This window comes from Charadrius vociferus, unplaced genomic scaffold, assembly GCF_000708025.1.
Source record: "Charadrius vociferus isolate BGI_N301 unplaced genomic scaffold, ASM70802v2 scaffold178, whole genome shotgun sequence".
In the NCBI taxonomy this organism is placed as follows: Eukaryota; Metazoa; Chordata; class Aves; order Charadriiformes; family Charadriidae; genus Charadrius; species Charadrius vociferus.
Window position 1 is genome coordinate 2614348 of NW_009649717.1, and position 21714 is coordinate 2636061.

At 37.8% G+C, this 21714-nt stretch overlaps 1 protein-coding gene across 1 annotated transcript in view; it reads right to left on the bottom strand.

Annotated features, from left to right (window-relative positions):
* LRBA (LPS-responsive vesicle trafficking, beach and anchor containing) overlaps positions 1–21714 on the bottom strand; it is a 419275-nt gene that overhangs the window by 357804 nt on the left and 39757 nt on the right. Inside the window, exons 2-14 of the mRNA XM_009890761.1 lie at positions 16248–16479; positions 16014–16114; positions 13681–13776; positions 9306–9427; positions 9075–9201; positions 7712–7831; positions 7282–7428; positions 6227–6424; positions 5462–5595; positions 4066–4174; positions 3806–3958; positions 2623–2791; positions 613–692 (exon numbers count right to left, since the gene is read on the bottom strand). Of these exons, the coding sequence (XP_009889063.1) occupies positions 613–692; positions 2623–2791; positions 3806–3958; positions 4066–4174; positions 5462–5595; positions 6227–6424; positions 7282–7428; positions 7712–7831; positions 9075–9201; positions 9306–9427; positions 13681–13776; positions 16014–16114; positions 16248–16479 (1788 nt within the window). The remainder of the gene's footprint in view (positions 1–612; positions 693–2622; positions 2792–3805; positions 3959–4065; positions 4175–5461; positions 5596–6226; positions 6425–7281; positions 7429–7711; positions 7832–9074; positions 9202–9305; positions 9428–13680; positions 13777–16013; positions 16115–16247; positions 16480–21714) is intronic.

The following is a 21714-nucleotide window of genomic DNA, read 5'->3' on the forward strand; positions in this document are numbered from 1 at the left end:
ATACTACTGGGGCTAAGGGCAGCAGCACAGAGAGCACACTGTTCCCTTAGCAACGCAGAGGTAGAGGGGAAAAGGGAGCAAGATTCAAACACAGAAAGGAGTCTACAGAAGGGAGAGAAGACAGAGATCAGAGCTTACAACTGGAAAGGGTTAAGAAGAGTCTGTAAGCAGTAGAACTGCCGAATTTCAATATTCCCCTCATGTCTAGCAAACAGCAGTGAAACTTATTGATAGAGTCTTGCTTGTCTTCCTCTGTTCCACTGTCTCACAGAATATAATGTCAAATGGTGCTCTTTAGTCTTTAAGCACCACTTCTGATGTCAAAAACAAAATATGGAATCAAATACTTATTTCCACAGTAGTAAAAATTTCTAACTTAACTTAAAAGCTCCTTTTTTTTTAAATAATAATACCTTAAAAGGAAAAAAAAAATGCATCTTTAGCATTCCTGTCTTTGCCAAGAGCCACAACAAAAAGATGCACCTTACATGGTATTTCTATTTATTTAATTGTTTACAAAATTTAACATGTTTGGAAAAAAATGCTATATGAAAGTTCATTTCTTTATGAAAGGAAACTTAGATATCCTATCATTATTTAAAGTTATCCTACCTTCATCACTAGCTGTTTAATGAACATCAACAAGAATGCTCGCAGAGATAAAATCTCTTTTTGAGTAGGCCGTGGCCCGTCTACAAAAAAAAAAAGAAAAGTAGATATATAAAATGCAAAGTAACAGTTGTTATTAGCATAGTATGCATTTTCACATAAAAAATAAATAAGAGGCATTTTCTGGTTGAAGAGGGCACAACTCTAAGGAAAGTTACCTTTCCTCCACTTCAGACTACAAAATGCCCAACCAGTGAGGTTCTACTAAGGCTTTTATTAAATAGTTTTCTAAACCCCTCTAAATTCTTTTCATGATTTCACCACTTCCTTGAAGTGTCTATGAACCAACTTCATGCAAGGAATAAGACCAATAGGAGAACTTTATGGCAGAATTTCCACATTTCAAATTTTTGCAGTTTACTATTGTTTTTTTAAGTTCTTCTGCTAAAACTCAAAGGAAGAACTACATGCAGTTATTACACATCGGCTATATACAGAACAAAAATCAATCTTAGAATGCTACATGTAAAGATTACCTTGAAAGCCAAAGACTTAATTTGTTAACTCAAAGTCAAAAGGACTTGCTTCTGCCATTCCTGTGTAAAGCAGACTTTCACTGACACATTTTAAATACTCAAACACTGAGTAGTTCCCAGGAGAGGCAAGGTTAAAAAAACAGGTGCAACCAAATGTCAAAGGCAAGGAAAAGCTTTCATACAGAAAGCAAATGAACTGTTGCAAATACATTTCTAGGGATAGCTTGCTCACACAGTTCTTACAATCTTAATCATCAGGGAAAAGCAAATCAACTAGCAAACGTAAGCCATCATACAAGTCTGGTTTTATACAGTATAGGCCCACAGGCATATTTGGCTTAAGAATAGTTATTTTCACTACAGACCAGTCTAGTAAAAATAAGCCACTAAACTGTATTAATAAGACTATCCAACACATACACTTGCCTCAGGCTCAATAAATCGGTTCAGAAACTAATAAAGTAAATCCATGACTACACTAAAAAGAAAGGCAAAAACACACATGCTTTACTCCTTACAGGATGCAAAATACTACAAAATAATCTTTGCAAGGCTCTAACAGGAAGAGTTCACCATTTTGAGAAGTTAGTGGCAGGAAGTTGGACCGTAGCACTAAGGAGCACTCACTCCCAGTACATCTAGCTCTCACCACCTGCTTCTCTGTCTGAAATTCCAGAGCCTTTCTTCATTACAGCAGAGACTAGAGATATAAGTTATTCTCTCTTTGCCAAGGCTGTTTGCCCAACTCCATAAAACACAGAACAACAATTAGAAAAGTAAAGCCGTACTTTCAAAACCCATTAATTCCCTTATCTGTGCCAGTTCCATCTGTGTGTGTTTATATTATGCTGGTGCACATTTCACTTCTCCCAGTTCCTTGACAGTACTGGATTTCTGAGTCGAGCACCTATTCCCATTGCTTTTTTCTTAGGATCAGTATTCTTGTTCTGTGTCAATCACAAGTACTAAACACACCTGTTCTAAACTTCTTATTGCTTCTTTTGCCATGAGTTCACTGTCTGAATTAAGCACGCTTTAAGCAGTTTTCCAACAAGTTCAGATCCCCAGATAGACTCAATATGCCTGTTTTCAGCTATACTGCTATTATCAATAGATCTTACAAGCACTTAAAAGTCTGTCCAGTGCTTGAAGGAGCTCCATAAAAAGACCACATTCCCAGGCAGAGCTCTACACTTTCAAAACCCTAACATTTCTCTGACCAGTTCTATCTAGTATTAATTCATGTAGGTCTTTGGTGACAGAGGATATGACTTCTGAAGAAAGTTTCCATTAGTTTCTGAAGAAAAGCTTTCAGTAATATCCTATGGACAAAAGCACACTGGTCGAACTGTAACAGTGAACCCATCACATTAAAATAAAATTCTTTCTGGAATATTTACAGTTCTATTCTATACATTGTACACAACACTTTTTTTAAAACAAACATCAGCTTGTGAGAGTAGAAATGAATACATACCCATGCCCTTGGGAGTTATACCACTGCGATCCTGAGGATTCACCACCCAGTAATAATACTTTAAGGTATGCATGACCAAAAGAACTGTCCCAACCCGACGGATTGCACCGTATATGTTAACAGTGCCAATGAACTCAGTAGATAGGTAAGTGTACAGGATCAGCTGAACCTAAAACACCCAATCAGGAGATAAAAAAAATCATTACAGCAACATTGCAGCACATCAGACAACTGCATTCTTAAATTTTCATTTATTAAAATATGTTAAATTAATAGACTTTCTCTGCACAGCTTAGTCACAAAGCTCTTAAAACCCTTGCAAACTGACGAAAAAAATAATTTTCTTTCCAAAACTCCAGAGCGGGGTGGTTTTTTTTAAGCTGGTCCACGCTCACAGGAGCATGAAAGCATAGTATTCACACAATCACAGATAGCTGAGATTGGAAGGCACCTCTGGAGATCACATAGTCCAACCTCTCTGTTCAGAAGAGGGTCACACATGAAGCATTATAGAAAGGTGCATATTCATTATAGGCTTAATTATTTACATATCTTCTTTCCCTTTTTCTTCTGAGAAACAATGACTTAAATAATACTTAATAATTTAATTTAGCTATAGGTTGAATGATTGTTTTACGACCTCAACAGTAGCATTGTTAGTGCTGCCTCAGTTCTTGAAATGCAAAACAAACCCTTATGGAGGGAATCAAAAAAATTGGTAAGAAGGTTTCAAGGAGAACCAACTGGAAAGTTTCCATCCAAGCTGTTCACTCTCAGAGAACACAGATTCACCAAAACAAATGTACTCCGCAGGGAATATGTCAATTTAAACAAAGACTTCAAATCTGACTCCCAGGATAATTTCTTTTAAAAATTTCTGGGTTTTTGCCAACTAACCCATCCAAAATTACTGCTCAATCTACAACACTGACTGGGTCAAGGACACCAGAAGTCACTTCTAACTCTGCTCTGTACAACGCTGCAGGTTTCCAGACTCCCTCAAAACCTTGGGAGTCTGCAAAACTTGACAGCTACATGCAGAAAAGCAGAGTCTGAAAACAGTTTCTCTACGATTTCTGCTGGGGAGCCATGACCTATAAGTAATTGGAGTCCAGGCTTAGTCTCAACACTCCCAAATTGATACATCGTAAGATACCTTATTCATAAGAATAAACAATTTTACCTGTGCTGGGATATGAATCCATATTGCTGGATTAAGGAGAACATGATCACACAGCTGCTTCAGCAAGGGCACCCCATTGTGTAAATTGCTCAGGTATTTCGAAAAGGCAAGGCAAAGTTCTAGTACAGCTCGGGTAACATGGGCTTTGGAAGACTGTAAAAGAAGATCTGCTTAAGGAAGAGCCCTGCAACAGTTTTAGAAAAGTATTTTTTAAAAAAAAACCCAACATTAATGTAAGACATCAAGAAGATTTACTTTACCTTTTCTAGGCTATATCCTATCACAAGGAAGCCCTTACAGGAAAGCATCTGTTCTTGCATAGCAATGGAGTTCTTCAACAACTCCATGATGAAAGTCAATAAAGTAGAACTGAAATACAAAATGTTTTAGTAAAGAAAAATGTTTTAAAGAGCAACAATAAGACAGAAAGTATTTCCAAATTAACACCTCCAGCACACAGCCCAGAGATGCATTTGATGTTATGTAAACATTCAGATCAGAATTTTTAAAACAAAAAGCAAGACTAAATTTTGAAAGCTCTAACTTCTTGATCTTAATTAATGCATTTCTAACTTGAAATTCTGGATTCTGAGCTAACCCCACAATAGCAAAATTCTTCTGAAAACACATTCTTGAAGAAAGGCAACAGTTAAGTGTGTACTTCCCTCTGCTTCGTATTTCACTTACAAACTTCTGCGAGATCAGTAACAAATGCCATTCTACTTCCTACTGCTTTCAGACGAGCAGATATTGGAAATATTTTTCTAGACACAGCTTTACCATTGGTTCAAGCTAATTCAACTCTGCTGCTGCCAGAATGAATGTTCACGCCCCTCTCCTCGTGTCACAGCACAACGAATCGAATTGAGACCTCAGCCAGCTGAAAACCGCTCTGTTGCTGGGCCAGTTTGCAACTGAATCAAATTCCTGACTCATCACACAGACTCCCAGGTCTGAGCCAGCTCAAGAGAAGCCCAGGAATGTACAAATGGGCTGAAGGAGCACTGTGATCACCCCTTCTTAGCAACAATATGAATGTAGATCATCTTTAAACAGTCAGGAAACTACAATAGCAATGAAAGAGAGCAAACTACAAAAGGATTCTAAAAAACAATTCCTTTGCTATTAATACTACTCTTTAACTTAGAAGCTCCACCATTTTCTCTGCCTGGATGTTCAGAAGTTGGACTGTGTTGAAACAAGACCTGAAACCAGAGGAAAAGCCTGGCAGTAACACTTGAACACTGAACAACAGAAGGTCTGAGGGTAAAAAAAAAAAAAAAAAAAAAATATATTCCAAGGAATAGCTTCATGTAGCTGAAAAATTCATCCGACCTGGAGTTTCTCTTGAAGCCTTCCTCAGTGGATCTTCTCCATGACAGGAATAAGCTCAAGAGAACTGTCTGTAATTCTGCTACACAAAAAAATTGTGAAGTGGAAATGTTCTGATTCTATGTGAACGTTCATAGAAAATTTGGTACAAATAAACACTTCACTTCGAGGTCCTGCCTGTAACAAGGCCACCTTTTTGTTCTTAGATGTAATTCATCGTTGAACAAGACAATTTAAGCCAATATGCGACTTAATAAAGCAAGAGGTAATTTCCTTTACTTAAAAAGAAACAAAGAACAGAACACAATAAATACATGCACTCACCAAACAGTTGTGTCAACGTGATCCGATGAATATTGCCTATAGTCTAACTGTGCAAAAAGAGGGAAAAGTACCTGCACTCCTCCAATGGAGTGCAGGGCACTTTGGATAGAATGCGTTAAGACTGCCTTCACATCCTGGCAAAGAAGAATAAAGAAATATTGAAATCTCCTTCAGAAACTGTTAAAAAGCTTGTGAGAAACAGTTTGAAAATACTTCAATATAAAAATTGTACTATTTCCAAATAAAAAGAAACGGTGAGAAGTACAAACTAGCTGCCACAGCCATACTAAGTGCCCAGTCTGGCTGACCTAGTGCTTTAGATACAGTCTAAAGTGTAGATCATCAGATGAATATCCAGGAGGTGGCTTGCAAACTCTAAAAGCAGTCTTTAGTAATGGAGAAACTCTAAAACAGAACACATGAAAAGTTCCTGACAAAGTAAAAGATTAAGGCGTTCAAAGCATAAGGAAGAAAAGGGTATCACACCAACAGGGCAAAGGACAGGACATAGGCAATACCTGAAGGGGAGTGAACATATGTCAGAAATAAGGAAGAAACATTTTTTTAAAACACTAGTATTTTTTTAGGTTGTAACTTCAATAAAATAAACTTCTTTCTTAGGAGTGGATGTAGCACCAGGGACAACCAAAAAACCCCAACCTATCAGCAGTTCCCTATCTTGTCCAAATCCCTATAAAACTCAATTTCTAGGTTTTCAAACAGAAACCATTTGCGTCTTCCAAATCTATGAAACTGTTGAAATACCTGCAGCATGAGGGCATGTGGTGAATGAACAAAAATAGAAGGGTTATCCTTAGGGGATGACTCTAGACACAGCTGTGCATCTGTAGCCCTTGGATTGTACATAAAAGCAATAGCACTGGACAGTTTGCCATCATATAGCAACAATTTGTGATGTTCATCAAGGAAGAGATCACTTTCTGCCTTGAACTTGAATGTTCCCTGGATTGGGGAGCAGGGTTAAGGAAGGAAAAAAGAAAAAAAAAAAAATAGGTTACACGTCCTGAGAATACAGTTCAGAACACAACTATCGCCAAAACATGACTAAAACATTGCTTCTTCAATCTAGCAATATTTCAGAAAGAAGGGGTCTCAGAAAAACATTGAATCAAAGTATACTTTACAGAGTTAGAACTGCAGATTTTTTTTTTTGTCCCCTGAATTGCCAAAATGGCAGGTAACGTAAAAGAAACATTAGCTAGAGAACAGAATGACAGTCAGCAATGTTCACTCAGAAGGAACTAATAATTGAGGAGCAGATAGAATAGGAACCATCTTTTTTAGCATATGTTTGTACAGCTGCTAGGGAATAACACTCTTCAATTAGTGCCCCTCAGGCTATGACAAAACAAATAATAAATCACTGCAACAAAACTAATCCTCAGCACTAAGTTCACACATTAAAAAAAAAATGACTAGCAGAATCAACTATAAAGCTACATTTCTAAAACAAATACATTATTCTTGATCTAAAGTTTTCAGCCTCAATGAAAAAGTGAACCTAGCCAGAGATAACAGTGGTGTTCTCCCTCTCCCAATCATCAACATGGAAATTTTGAGAAGCAAACAGGAACACAAATTTATTTTTATAAGAAATTAAATAATTGAATGAATGCTTACTTGTAGTTTGTGAGGTGATACATAGGCTTATAGAAGAAACATGGAAGAGTTTAACAAAAAGATTACACAGTGAGAACATTTTTAGAATGACATAGAGGTGTCACAACATTCCAAACACCCACCATAAAGAGCCTTATCAGAATTAAACTTTGGAAAATTTACAGTCAATTCTAAGATACCTTATATCCCAGACCAAGCTGATAAATGGCAAAGATCTGAGCAGCATTGAGAGCCTCACTAAAAAGGTAAACGGATGTCATTTGCCCACAAAACACTCGATTGGCATCTGCTGTTTCTGAAGAACCCAGGAAACATTTGTCAAATGTCTGAAAATGAAACAGAACCCAGTAACAGGGTTTAATGTGCAAATTATGTAAAGAATATACATATTATCAGGGAGTATTATTTATACATAAACAAGCATTTTTCTCAGCAGAAACGAATTTTAAGTTCTGAGATGTATAAAAGCAGAATTTACTCCTCTACCAAGAAGTTATTAGTTTTATTTCAATGTTTTTAAAAGTGCATAAAATGGGGGAGGTTTATTAATAAAATGGCAAATCCACTAAGATGATCAACTCTAGATATTAGCATGCAGAGTTTACTTACATCACTGGTGTTGACAAACCATGTTATTTCTCCATAAGATGCCAGCTCCCCATTCACATAACATCGAAGTTCACTATTCTTCCAGCGGTTATAGATGTGCACTATAGTAACCATATACCACTAAATGATAAGAAAACAATTTATACAATTCTATGTAAACTTAAAATAGCTTAAGCATTAAAATGGGGCATAGTAGAACAAATTCAACTATTTATGTGAATTAAGATTGAAAGATTTATTTTAAGTCAAAAAGATTAAGTCATTAGTGAGTTTTCTCACGTAGCTATGTTAAAGGATAATATGCTGGATTTTCCACAAAAAGTAGATGCAGAAGCTTAAAAGATACTTATGGCATAGAACTCAAAAAATCTTCATGGCAATGCTGAACGAAATTTACACTGAAACCACTGTGTAAATAAGTTTTAAGTTGGGTTACTCGTAGCATGATGGACTACTGCAAATGTTGTCATTCCAAAAAGCGAGGATGGCTCCAGACTAAAGACTTTCAAAGGCTGTGCATGTCAAATTACCACAAACAGAATCCATATTTACAGCAAGGGATTACTGATAAGAAATTCCTGAGGAGGCCTGTTCTCCCACAGAACATTTACACCAGTTGCTCCAGAAACATTAGCAGAATATTTAATTGAAAAAGGAATCATTTTCAACACAGTACAATACTACTTAATAGGCAATTATTGAACATCAATAATGAAATCAACTCATATTTTAATTCTTCCATTTAAAAAGATACATAAAATAAAGCACCAAATGCAAGGAGTCTACTTTCTGGACAACCTGAATGAAAATAAAGTATAACATTCTTTCAAGAATTAATCTGTTGTTCTCCCACATGTAAGAAGACCAAACTCCTATTAATGGTTCTACCTTGATTAGGAAAAGAAAATGTGGGTGAGTAATCAAGCTTTCTTAAAATAACACTGCATTTGTCCACATTGAGTAAGTAATGACACAAAGGGGAGACTGAGCAAAACCCTTTTAGAAAAGAAGAGAATGTCTGGAGGGGGGAGAAAACAGAGTATAAACAGAGAAGGAAAAAAATCACAAGCCTTGTAACTTTCAAGCTGAGTGTATGCCCTAAGAGTTCTCAGAGAACTCACACAAGTCTCACAAATTCATAAAACTTCTGGTAACCTGCATTTTCTAGCTCGCTCTCATACATTTCATAAGTAAAATTAAAAAGAAATAAGAATTCAGGACACAAATCTGTTTTGCTCATTCCAGTGCAAAGTAAGACTTCTTATACAGAAAGACAAGCCTAATCAATAGTTAAAACACTCCCCCTGGGCTAAATTTTTAAGTGCATGAAACCTGTTTGAAAGATTTTATTATTTTTACTCACCTTTTGTGGCTTGAAATCAAATTTTACACAATGCTGGAATCCTTTTCCCTTTGATTTTATGGACGTTACAATCAAGCAGCCTCCAACAAAGTGAGCAGAATAACCAAGTCCTTTGTTTGTTCGAAAACTAAGAAATTAGAACAAAATTAGCACATATGCACATGGAAGCTGAAATCATTGAATACTTAATAGAAATTCAACGTCAGACATACGGTTTTACATAATACTCACCAATATAAGTAAGGCTTATCCTTATCCACATTTATATTATTTACAGGATCCATTCTTAGCCAAGTGTGGAAAGTAAACCCATTCTGGTATGGCCACTTGGCTATAGGAGGTAAGGCAATAGCCTAAAGAAAGCAAAAAGTTGTTCATGTAGAAAGATCAACATCGCAATAGCAAGACTATACAGCGTTAAGATATACACTACAAATACATACTGATATACAGTATATATACACTACAAATGCATACACTGCAAATGTGTACAATTTATATATTTAAAACTATTATAATTATTAAAATATTATAATTAAAATTACTTTTATGTATTTTATATATTAAAAAAAAAATCTGACCTAACTTCTGTGTTTTTTGTACTCTGTTGTTAAAATATTTAATTAAACTAAGTATTTAAAACCCAGTCTTTATATCTCAGAGATGATTATGAATAGTAATCTACACTTCAAAAATTAACTGCTTTAGTGGAAGCCTTACAACATAAAAACTGCTCAAAATGCAAATTTAAGTTGGTTTGGTTTTGTGGTAACCTGACAGAATAATCAGATTTATAAACGTATTTCCACATAGTGTTGGTATTCGGGAAAATAACTGATTATGAAAAGAAGCTGGCCACAAAAAGAGAATCATACATGTTTCACTTAACAGACTCTTTTCTCTCTTGAAACTCATGGCTATGTAGCCTTCCAGTTAAGAAATGTCCTTAAAAGAAAGGTATTACAAACCCCACCAGCCTAAATCTTCACATCAAACACTGTGTTCATGTTAGTTCAAATTAGTTATCAACTGTGTGGCAGGGCCCTTTGTTTCAAACAGCTGGGTTATATTGTGTGGGGTTTTTTGTTTGGTTGGGGATTTTTTTAACATTACTATTACCTTTCCACTGTTTTGCTGCACAGATTTGCAATACACACTTCAACTAAGACTGCCGTAACCTCTGATCAAAGATGCTGTCCAGATGATCAATACCAATGAACAAAAAAAAACATCAAAGAACTTGAGTGTCGCCAGACTCCTTATTATGCTCCCACGCTCCATGCAGCTATCCCTGTCCAAACAAAATACTATAAATCCTTCTCCACACCAGCTAACTAATCAGTCTGCATGTCTTTGAGCCCAACTTTTGGGAACTGGTAGCACTATCATTTGGTTTAACTCACAATGGATCTTGGAGTAATTATATTAAATAATTTCTAAGACTTCTTAATTTAAAAATATATAAGAACATTCGCATTAAGGTTACCAAGACACCCCAATATCACATATGGTTCAAGCATTCAACACAATTATTAGAAGTTAAATACAAAGCCAGTACATCAATAGCCAAAAGGAACAAAAACGTCTTGTCTATTGCCAAGTTCTGTTGCATGTGATAAACGTATAACTGCAAAAGCATTTTTCTAGTAGAGTGCATTTTTCAATCTCAAGGTTTCATTTCAAAAAAATTCATTATGTCATCAAGTTGGTGAAATTTAATCTTAAGCCACTGAGGCAGAAAGGCAATGGGTTTATGTGAAGAAAACCGGAAAGAGGCATCTGATAAATCTTATTCAAATCTTATTCTGAATTAAGCATGAAATTTTGAACACACTATTTCATCCTATGATTTTAGGAGAAAAAGGGTTGATATACTTAAAATTCCTACAGAAGATTCTGCACAGCATTTTCCAACTACCTATTTAGTTTCAAACTCTTTTTCAGGTGAACACCACAGAACTTGAAAATTAATCAGTCACCTGAACAATTACAAAAAGACTAATCACTGTTAAATTTAATCCTCTCAGTATTATTCAACCTTCACATGTCTAGGATCCATGTTTTCTCAGAGAATTCTTATAAGCAATATGTGTGGCATTCCTCAGGGGTCGCTACTGGGACCTGTACTGTTCAATATCTTTGCCGGCGACATGGACAGTGGGGTCAGGTGCACCCTCAGCAAGTTTGCCGATGATACCAAGCTGTTTGGTGAGGTAGACTCACTGAAGGGGAGGGATGCCATCCAGAGGGACCTGGACAGGCTAGAGAGGTGGGCCCAGGCCAACCTCACGAAGTTCAACAACTGGGTCGGGGCAATCCCAAGCACAAATACAGGCTGGGGGGGAATGGCTGGAGAGCAGCCCTGAGGAGAAGGACCTGGGTGTGCTGATTGATGAGAAGCTCAACATGAGCCAGCAATGTGCAATTGCAGCCCAGAAGGCCAACCGTATCCTGGGCTGCATCAAAAGAAGTGTGGCCAGCAGGTCAAGGGAGGTGATTCTGCCCCTCTACTCCACTCTTGTGAGACTCCACCTGAAGTACTGCATCAAGCTCTGGAGTCCCCAACATAAGAAGGACATGGACCTGTTGGAGCACGTCCAGAGGAGGGCCACGAGGACGATCAGAGGGCTGCAGCACCTCTCCTATGAGGAGAGCCTGAGAGAGTTGGGGCTGTTCAGCCTGGAGAAGAGAAGGCTCTGGGGAGAGCGGCCTTCTAGTACCTAAAGGGGGCCTACAGGAGAACTGGAGAAGGACTTTTTACTAGGTCATGTAGTGACAGGACGAGGGGGAATGGCTTTAAACTGGAAGAGGGCAGGTTTAGATTAAGCATTAGGAAGACATTTTTCACTTTGAGGGTGGTAAGGCACTGGAACAGGTTGCCCAGAGAGGTTGTTGAGGCCCCATCCCCGGAGGTGTCCAAGGCCAGGCTGGACGTGGCCTTGGGCAACCTGGTCTAGTGGGAGGTGTCCCTGCCTATGACAGTGGGGTTGGAACTCGATGATCTTCAAGGTCCCTTCCAACCTAAACCATTCTATGATTCTATTATTTGAATTAACAAATGGTGCAAGTACGGCCACTTCTAATTCGATGCTGTGGTTTCACTAGCAAAGGTTTCTAGATGTAACACTATTGTGTTGGCATGGCAAGGCTTTGGTAATGGGGGGCCTATTGTGGTGGCTTCTGTGAGAAGATGCCAGAAACTTCCCCCACATTCGATATAGCTAGCTCCAAGATGGACGTGCCTCTGGCCAAAGCTGAGCCAATCATCAACAGTGATAGTGCCTCTGTGATAACATATTTAAGTTGGGGGGGGAAACTGCTGCACAACAGCACAGCTGATGGAAGACAGGAGTGAGAATACATGAGAGAACAACTCTGCAGACACCAAAGTCAGTGAAGAAGGAGAGGGAGAAGGTGTTCCAGGCACCAGAGCAGAGACTCCCTGGCAGCCCGTAGGGAAGACCATGGTGAGGCAGGCCCTCCCCCTGCAGCGCATGGAGGTCCACAGTGGAGCAGATATCCACCTGCAGCCCATTAAGGACCCCACGCACGTGCAGGTGGATACACCTGAAGGAGGCTATGACCCCATGGGAAGCCTGCGCTGGAGCAGACTCCTGGCAGGACCTGTGACCTGTGGAGAGGAGCCCATGTGGGAGCAGATTTGCTGGCAGGACTCGTCACCCTGCAGGGGAACCACGCTGGAGCAGCCTGTTCCTGAAGGACTGCATCCTGTGGAAAGGCCCCACGCTGGAGCAGTTTGTGAAAAAACTGTAGCCCGTGGGAAAGGCCCACTTTGGAGAAGTTCGTGGAGGACTGTCTCCCATGGGAGAGACCCTACACTGGAACAGGGGAAGAGTGTGAGGAGGAAGGATCAGCAAAGAGAACGTGTGAGGAACTGACTGCAAGTCCCATTATTCCCTGTTCCCCTGTGCCGCTCGAGGGAAGGAGGCAGAGAAATCGGGAATGAAGTTCAGCCCAGGAAAAAGGGAGGGGTTGGGGGAACATGTTTTAAGATTTGGTTTTATTTCCCATTATCCTACTCTGATTTGATTGGTAATAAATTAAATTTCCTTAAGTCAAGTCTGTTCTGCTTATGACAGTAACTGGTGAGTGATCTCCCTGTCCTTATCTCAACCCTCAAGTCTTTTGTTATATTTTCTCTCCCCTGTCCATCTGAGGAGAGGGAGTGATAGAGCGGCTTGGTGGGCACTTGGTGTCCAGCCAAAGTCAATCCACCACAAAACCACTCTCATGCATACTGGACACTAACACAAGCACCACTCCCATAGAAACATGGGAGTGAGAAGCAGGCAGATTCTCCCTGCAACAAGATTTAACTGAATCAGTCTGAAAAAAAAAAAAAAAGCCTCATTTATATCAGTTCTTTATGTAATAGTATTTGTCCTTCTATGGTGATAAAGCACATTTATTATAAGCATGATTTATTTAGGCATAATGTAGGTGTCAGGCAGAGAAAAAAACCTGGTTAAAACTCTAAGTCTATGACAATGACAGATGAGGCAAAAGAACATCATGAATGAAAATAACCAATGGCTGTAATAGAACAACAAACAAACAAACAAAGAGACTTAAAATATCTACATACTGCAGCACTTTTCCCTGGAAAGTTGAAGAAGGCATCAGGTCCATACTTCTGAGGCATGTGTTTTAACACAGACAGTAACTTCCCAGCATGTGGTGGCTGACAAAGAGAATTATTACACTTGTAAACAAATAAAACACACCTATAAGGAAGAAAAGACTATACACACAAAAAATGAATTTTGACACATCTTAAAGCTTTGCACATGGTTGATTAATACTCTGCTAAGACACTTAGCACTTTCAATAAACAACATTAACAGAGTCATGGATACCCTCACACAATAAGCAGTAGGTGCACTGAAACACAATTAATTGCATAACTAAATTGAGGACTTAAAGGCCAGAGCCACTTTTAATCCAGCATAAACTAAACTGACTCTGAATGTTGGCTCCTCCCTCTACCTGTTTCATTTCCATCAGAGCTACCGTTTGTGTGGATTTGCAGTCAGCCAAAGAAAATTAACTGATCCAGATAGAAACTAATTTAGGAAAAACAAATGCAAACCAATTTTCAGTAAAAGCAGTTTTGGACCTTGGCTGTGTGAAACCTGTGCCAGCACAAGGGAGATGGGGAATACTTAGGAAAAGGGAGAGGGAATATCAGCAGACAGGACTATTTTCATCAGGACTACATTTATACACTAGATTAAAGCATCTTTGGTTACATATATCCCTTCATATAAATCCATAGAGAATGATTCACGTCTCAAGGGCAGTTTGGGGCACCTAAATTGACTGCTCAGTTAGTGTGAATATTTAACACATCCCCACCACCACCCTAATTCTGCATTGATTTTGTTGTAACACTCAGCAAGCAACTATGAACTCCAAATCAAGTATATGAGCTCACAACAAAAGTACAGCAACTATGGGCCACAGTAACAGAACAATTTTGTGTCTTCTTTTACCATTTCATAACTTTCCAGTAGATCTATTTTTAAACTACGATTTTACACTTCTGATCTTTTCCTGAAAGTGCCGCGTTTCCCTCCCTTGTAAGCAGCCACCCTCCGAAAACTAAGCATTGCATGATCTGTTCCAAGTATTTCAAATGTACCAAAACTATAGTCAGATAAACAATGTTTCATGAATCTGAATTAAACTTGAGGAGGAAACACCAAGAACTGCTTAGATGTCCTCAGCACTATAGAATTCAACTAGGTGATTTGTGTTGTAGCCAAATACTTTGTATCTTTACAGCACTGCTGATTTTAAGATTTATGGAGTTGCGCAACGCCTTAGCAATACAACTGTGGCGTTTTTCTCTTCCTTTCCCCTCTATATTTAGCCTTTAATAAAGAAAGGAAATTAAATGCAAATAGCAGAGAGACAGGAAATGAAAAAGTTAATGTTACAGAGACAACTTTAATTCATCTATGGTTAAATATACTCTGTATGTTCAATAATGAAGTTTAAACCCTCTATTAAAGTTTAGAGTATTTTTGTTTGCGCAAGTTAAGATCTCCAAAGTTATTTATTTCAAAGGGTCTTTTAAAATTTGCTATATTATTTGTGCACAGTGGCTTCTATATTGAATACATTTTTTTAGTTTGAAGTCGACAGAGACATTGTGCTACCTTTTCTCTACACCAGGCAGGGAATTTAGAGATAACAGGAGCTGAATTAAAATTCAAAGCAGGTAAAACAACTGTTAAAATAGTTCCCACTTCCAGCAAAATAACAATTTTGTGTTAAAGAAAACTTTCTCTGGTGGTGACTACAACATATATATTTTTACTTTAGGGAAGGAGGTTCTCAAGAGTAAAAGGAGACCCTCTTCTTCCTTTCTAGTACACGTTGGAACAGGAGAAAACACATGATATGATTTTTCAGCTGGAGCTTACTTCCTTCATTTCAATTTCTGACACAAATTCTCTCTTCCCTCACTAGATAAACTTTTTCAATCTTCAGGTAAAGAAGAACAATGTGAAAATAGGAGCACACTGAACTGCCTACGTAAACATTTTTTTATTATTTCTCCCTTTTGTCTTCTAAAAAATTTTAACCCTTTTTGCTTCAATTTCACATAACTGGAATCACAAAAATAAAAACATGTGCATAAAAACACTTGCTTAGAATCACCGTATTATTTCCAGGTGTTCAAAAAAGACCAATCCAGTCCATAGATCCAGGAGGAGATTTAATTTCACTACTGTTCTATTCTCTGTATTTTAATTGCTTGCAAGTAAAAAGATTCATTGATATAATCTGTATTTCTTGGCACATTTAAAATTTGTTTATTGTAAGGGTTATCAAACAGCCATTTAACTTGTGAACATTAGGAAAAATATAAGCAACACTACAAATATGGTTTCAGTTTGTGTTGTCATTTACCCATCTCCCTTTTTCTCCTTGAAGCTTGCTGAAGAATAACTTTAGCTCTCGAACTGTCAAGTTATAGCTAGCCAACACACCCAGCATATCCACTAAGAGATCTGAAAAGGAAAAGAACAGCAATATAATTTCTTAATAAAATGCAATGTCACATTTCTATCACGTAATAAACGTTTCCATGAGATTTTATATAAAAGGAACACAGTTTGAGCCATACGCTGGGTGAAACCTTACCTGCAATCATGTTGTCAGCTCTATCAATCCTCTTGAGCACTTGTTCTACGAGGCCCACTTCTGTGCATGCTTGTAGATTGCGTATACTTTTCTTCAAGATTGCTGTAAACATGCTCCACACCTCAGCCTGGCAGGTGACATCACACTTGTCCAGCAAGTCAACCATGCAGGTGATGCCCTCTCCTTCTTGGATGATAAAGTTCATTTCCAAGTCAAACTGGCCCCCAACAAGCTTTCAGACAAAAGATTAAAAAAACTTTAAGACAATTGTATCAAAGTACCATTCCATGTTTAAAGTTACTCATTCTGCAAGAGGAAAGCTACCAAAGACATAAGCTAAAAAGCCCATAATGAGGCCAAGATCAATATAGCAAGGCTTACTCTTCCCCTGCTTCAAGTTCTGTCAAGTAACTTCAATAAAGGTGTTAAGGTGTCACCTATTATCAGACAATTGGTGCAGAAGAACATTTGGGTAGTTTAAGACACAGATGTCCTGAGCTGCTCCACACAGCTGAAAAGTGAAGAGTCCAAGCAAGCGTTCCAACACGTGAGAAGCAAGTCAGCTAAGCTACCTTAAATGGCCTGGAGTGGTCCTAAAAGCTTTCCTTCACATGTGCTTAACACTTCTTAAATAAGAGGGCAATTCTGGCCAAAAAGAGCTGCTGCACATCAGAAATAGTGCCACTTAAATACACTTAAGAGTCATTCCTGAGATACTGAATAAAGCTGGTGAAGTATTAACTGCCAGTTTCATTAGTAGCCACAGGTAGCAAAAGGAAGTAAAGGCTTGCTATATTTGCATAAATGTGAAACAGCAGCACTGTTTGAAGCCTTTAACTATGCTTTGGGTAAGGCACTTAAATCCTGTAATATTTCAGGTCTCCTAGATGCAGGCTTTGTTTGAACATACACTGAGTAACTAACCACATATGCGCGTGCCAAGGAGGTGGACGGAGGGAAGGAAATAACCTACTTCATTCTCATTTGTGTACTCAATAAATAAAAATTCCAGTTGAAGGAAAGATGGATTGTACTAACTTAACTTCTCTACCCCAATTCCCCCCCTCCACTTTTTAAACTTCTTTAGAACGGTATTAAACTTAATGCTTGCCTTGCTTGCCAAAATACCCATTATATACCAGCATACAAATAGGAATTCAGATAGGACCGACTCAAATGATCAAAATAGACTCACAATCAAAAGTATTTCAGCTCTTTCTCACTTCTACAAGTTTGTCAAATAAAAGACATTATTTCTGTCCGACATGGTGTTCCTTTCATAGGCCTTGACCATTAACAACTTCAGTACTGTCACTTGCCAAAGTCATACCATGTCAAAACTGCCCCAAAATACATATACTAACTTGCTTCCGTATTAGCTCCAACAGCTTCTCTCAGCTAGTCAGGATCTGAAGATAAACCTACCCAACGGAACAGAATATACACTCTTCATTAACTACTGAAATTATCATACGTTTTTCTCAAGTGTCTAAATCTTGTCACTTTGCAGAAGCAATCTTTGGTCCTCTGGGCATAAATCAGTAATGCCAAACACCACAAGAAGCAGAGAAAGTTACTGCTTTTATGATAGAATAGACAATGTCACATGGCAACAATTTCTAAACAGTAATTTACACTTTTCCATTTTCTCCCCTCTCAGTCATGAAAAATAATTATGCAATTTACTATTGGATGCTTCCTTAATATCTAGGGAAACCGCAGGAACTGAATGGGGAGACTTGAATTATATTCCCATCTTCTCTATATCAACTCACACTGTCAACTCAAACAAATCTATCAAGTCATTACCATTCTCCAAGCCTCAGTTTTCCCCTTCCGTAAGATGGAGCAGAGGCCTACCTCAAGAAAGCTCTGTAAGGTAGAATTCAAGGGAGAACGCTGAGCAGAATGGATTAACACGGAATTACTGCAAAACAAATGCAAAGAAAAAAGCATACACCCCTAAAAAAACCCCTAAACAAAACATTTGAAAACAAAAAATACATAATCAATGTTACACTTTATTTTACACTGTATTTATCATGTTCTACAAAACTGAGTTATTCCTCAAGAAGCCACTGTCTTTCTCACCATCAAGGTAAGAAATAAAGAAAATACTGCATTCCATGTACTGACAGAATAGCTGAAGATTACACTCTAGCCACAAAACACCTGCTAATTCTTAACAAGAAATTCATCTCTTTATGCATTTGGTTTTAACTATCAGCAAACCATCAATTACCACACCAAAACCATATACAGCAACTAGAGGTGACCTTACCTTCACCCTATAGTCTACACCACCGATCTTTCATTTTTGGCTAGATACACTATTATCAGTAACCACCCATCCAGGAAGCTGTCAAATTAGGTTTCCAATCTAATCTGCAAACATAAGCATTTCAGCAAGTACATTCTAGAAATAATATGCTATGGTAGAAATAATTACCATTTTAACATTTCCTTTAGGGAAGTGAGGACAAAAAAACTGACAGAGAAAGCAATATACCAAAGGCACAGTGCAGTTGATGTACTATATGTATGCATACCCATTAGATACACATAAGCACACACACACCCCACAGTATTTCATATTAACCCTTTCTAATGGTGATTTGAAACTGATCAACCTTCAAAACACAAATTTGTTTCCAATGACAGGGATCATAATCCAGGTCCATGCATTGGCTAGTTATTATCTGAGCTGCAGTAATGGCTGTGCACAGCAAAATGTAATCTTCCCAAATGTCACAGTAAGTTATGAATATCTGAGCAGCTTAATGCACCTTACTAGCCATGAAGTGTGAGAATGTAATCTTATTACCTTTTTTATGGTTGTATTTTTTTGAATAATGTAGCCTTTGAACTGATGTATAGTCTTTCCTTGCACTTTAGCATGATTTGGTCTCCTATGTCGCACAGTACATTTTTCAAAATTCTCCAGTTCAACGTATTTTAAGTCCTACGCTGAGCTGCATAAACAATCTTTATAGCAACCTACAGGGTGGCATAACGTTTTCCTTCTTTGGCATGTAAGTACAAGCTTACAGGAATGGTGTCAAAGTGCAGTATTCAAAGTATTCAAATACATCCTCACAAATTTTACATTTTGCCAGTTATATTTACCTTCAAAAAATATATAAACTAAACCAATAGCTCAAGCATTTTGGTAAAGTGTTTCCTACATTTAGCTGATTGACAACAGGGAGAACACTTTACAGCAATTTTTAACTACACACTCGGAGCGTGTGATTATTTTTCCCCTTAGAGAACCAAACTAATGAGAAATCAACATAATAGCATTAATTTTAAGTATAAAATAGCACTACATCACTTCTAAATAGGAACAAAAAGCCAATTTAAACACACAAAGCCTGTCTTTGCAATGTAACTTCCATGTAACATAAAATGGAGAAGTGATCCAAGATAGAGATGGTGCATTCTTTGGGTGAGCAAGTACCAAACTACAGTACGCAGAAAATAGCTCAGACTCAACACAGTCAAGCTCCACTTTCCTGAGAGATCACGATCTAGATTATGAATCTAATTTAGAATCATTTCTCCCAGTGGCAGATGGAAAATATTTCATAAGCTTGTAAGAAAACGTGAGGAAAAGTATTTCAACGAACTGTAACAGAAAAAAAGAGAAACCAAGTCCAAGACCACAATCAGCGTTTCTCCTGGAAAAGCCAAATTGGCTATACTTGGGCAAACCACAGGGCTGGATCTGCACAGTTTTAGGTCAAACCTCCAAAAAAGACTTCAATTCTACAGAGCTTCCTCATCCTTCCAGTTACTAGATAACCTACACATCAAGACAAACACACTTGTTTTGTTCCCTAAAGCCAGGGTGAAAGAACTATTAACCAAGCAAACTGTGACCTCCCTTTTCCTCAAGATGTTGATCTTGTAATCTCAGAATTGTTTCTTTAGTATGTCCAGAAAAAGAAGTATGGACAATGCCTATCCAGTGGAAAATGCCTACCCCATGAAAAAATATACAAATGCAGTCAAATAGGCCAATTCTATCTCAGTGGAAATTTTAAAAGTTTATGTTTATTAAGAACCTGCAAAGCTGTGTGTACAAAGCTGATAACTGCCCAAAATCTTCTATTGATAAAAGTAAGGTACTCACATATGATAAAGATCAAGAAAAATGTGCTGAAGCTAAACCAGTTGCCACTTCAACAATTAAAGGTTTGAAATACACCATACATTTTACCTCTGTTCACAAAATAGCTACGTTATCCAAAATGGTCCTGTTCTTACTGCAATTGTACATCATGTCAGTCAACCCAAGGTTAAAAAAAACCAACCAAACAAACAAAAAAAAAAAACACCATGTTTTTCATCCCTTGATGCTGAAATCTGAATGCGGCTTCTGGAGAACGCAAACAAAATGGATTTATTTTAGCCATTATGCTAAATATTATTTATGCATAATATTCTTTGCCTACATTTCCTCTTGCCTTCCACTAAAGTCATAACCCACATCCTGGACTCCATACCTTTTCATGGATTCAAAAGCTCAAAACAAATGCACTGATCGTCAAAAATACATGCCAAAGATTTGGGAAGTATAAAAACTAAAATGTCTTTTATGATCCCAAGCCAGTCAAATCGTCCGAGGGCACACAATAAACACTAAAAGTCTACACCATGGTATGCATCCTGGGTGGGATAAAAATGTGGTTCTGATTTGGAAAGGCCTCTACAGATCAGAAGAAGAAAAAGTTGGGAAAAAATAATAACTTGTACATACCAATCTGAAGCAATCTATTCTCTGCCCCTCACCCTCCACTTTTCCATGCAGTCTTTCCCATCACTAACACAACACTTGAAGGTGAGAACATATTAAAATACGCATCCTAAGAGGAGATTTGGTAGAAAAGCCTGTTGATAGTTTGGATAAGTGTATCAAATAGTGACACTAGCATGAATGTCAAGTCAGTGAAATCATGACAAACAGGGCTCAGGCCCAGAGAGGTTATAGGGAGGCAAGAACGGCATAGAAAAAGCCTGGATGTCAACCTTTTTTTCTTCAATCAATATATCAACCATAATGCAACCAGAAAAATTAGACAAAGCACAAAGAACTGTGGGAAGACCCACTCGTGAATGGCAAGGTCATAACCTTCCAGCAAGATGCAGATGATTTAAAGCCATTTGCTACCTTAGCAATAGCTCAAAGTTTATAGTAACATGAGACCATGAATATGCAAGTGACCAGTGACTCTTTCAGAAAGGAAAGATTCTACTCCAGCTTCTTCCATAAGCATCCTCTTTAACCTTGCTCTAACTTTGGTTTTTCTTTCTTCCATTAAAAAAAGAAAAAACAAAACAAAAACAAACACAAACCATCACCCGAGAAACCAAAAACAATCAGACAAAGAGAAAACAGGTATTTCTAGAGCAGAAGCCCACAAACTTTTCCTCCTGGTATCTCAGGCTTGAAGTAACCATTCCC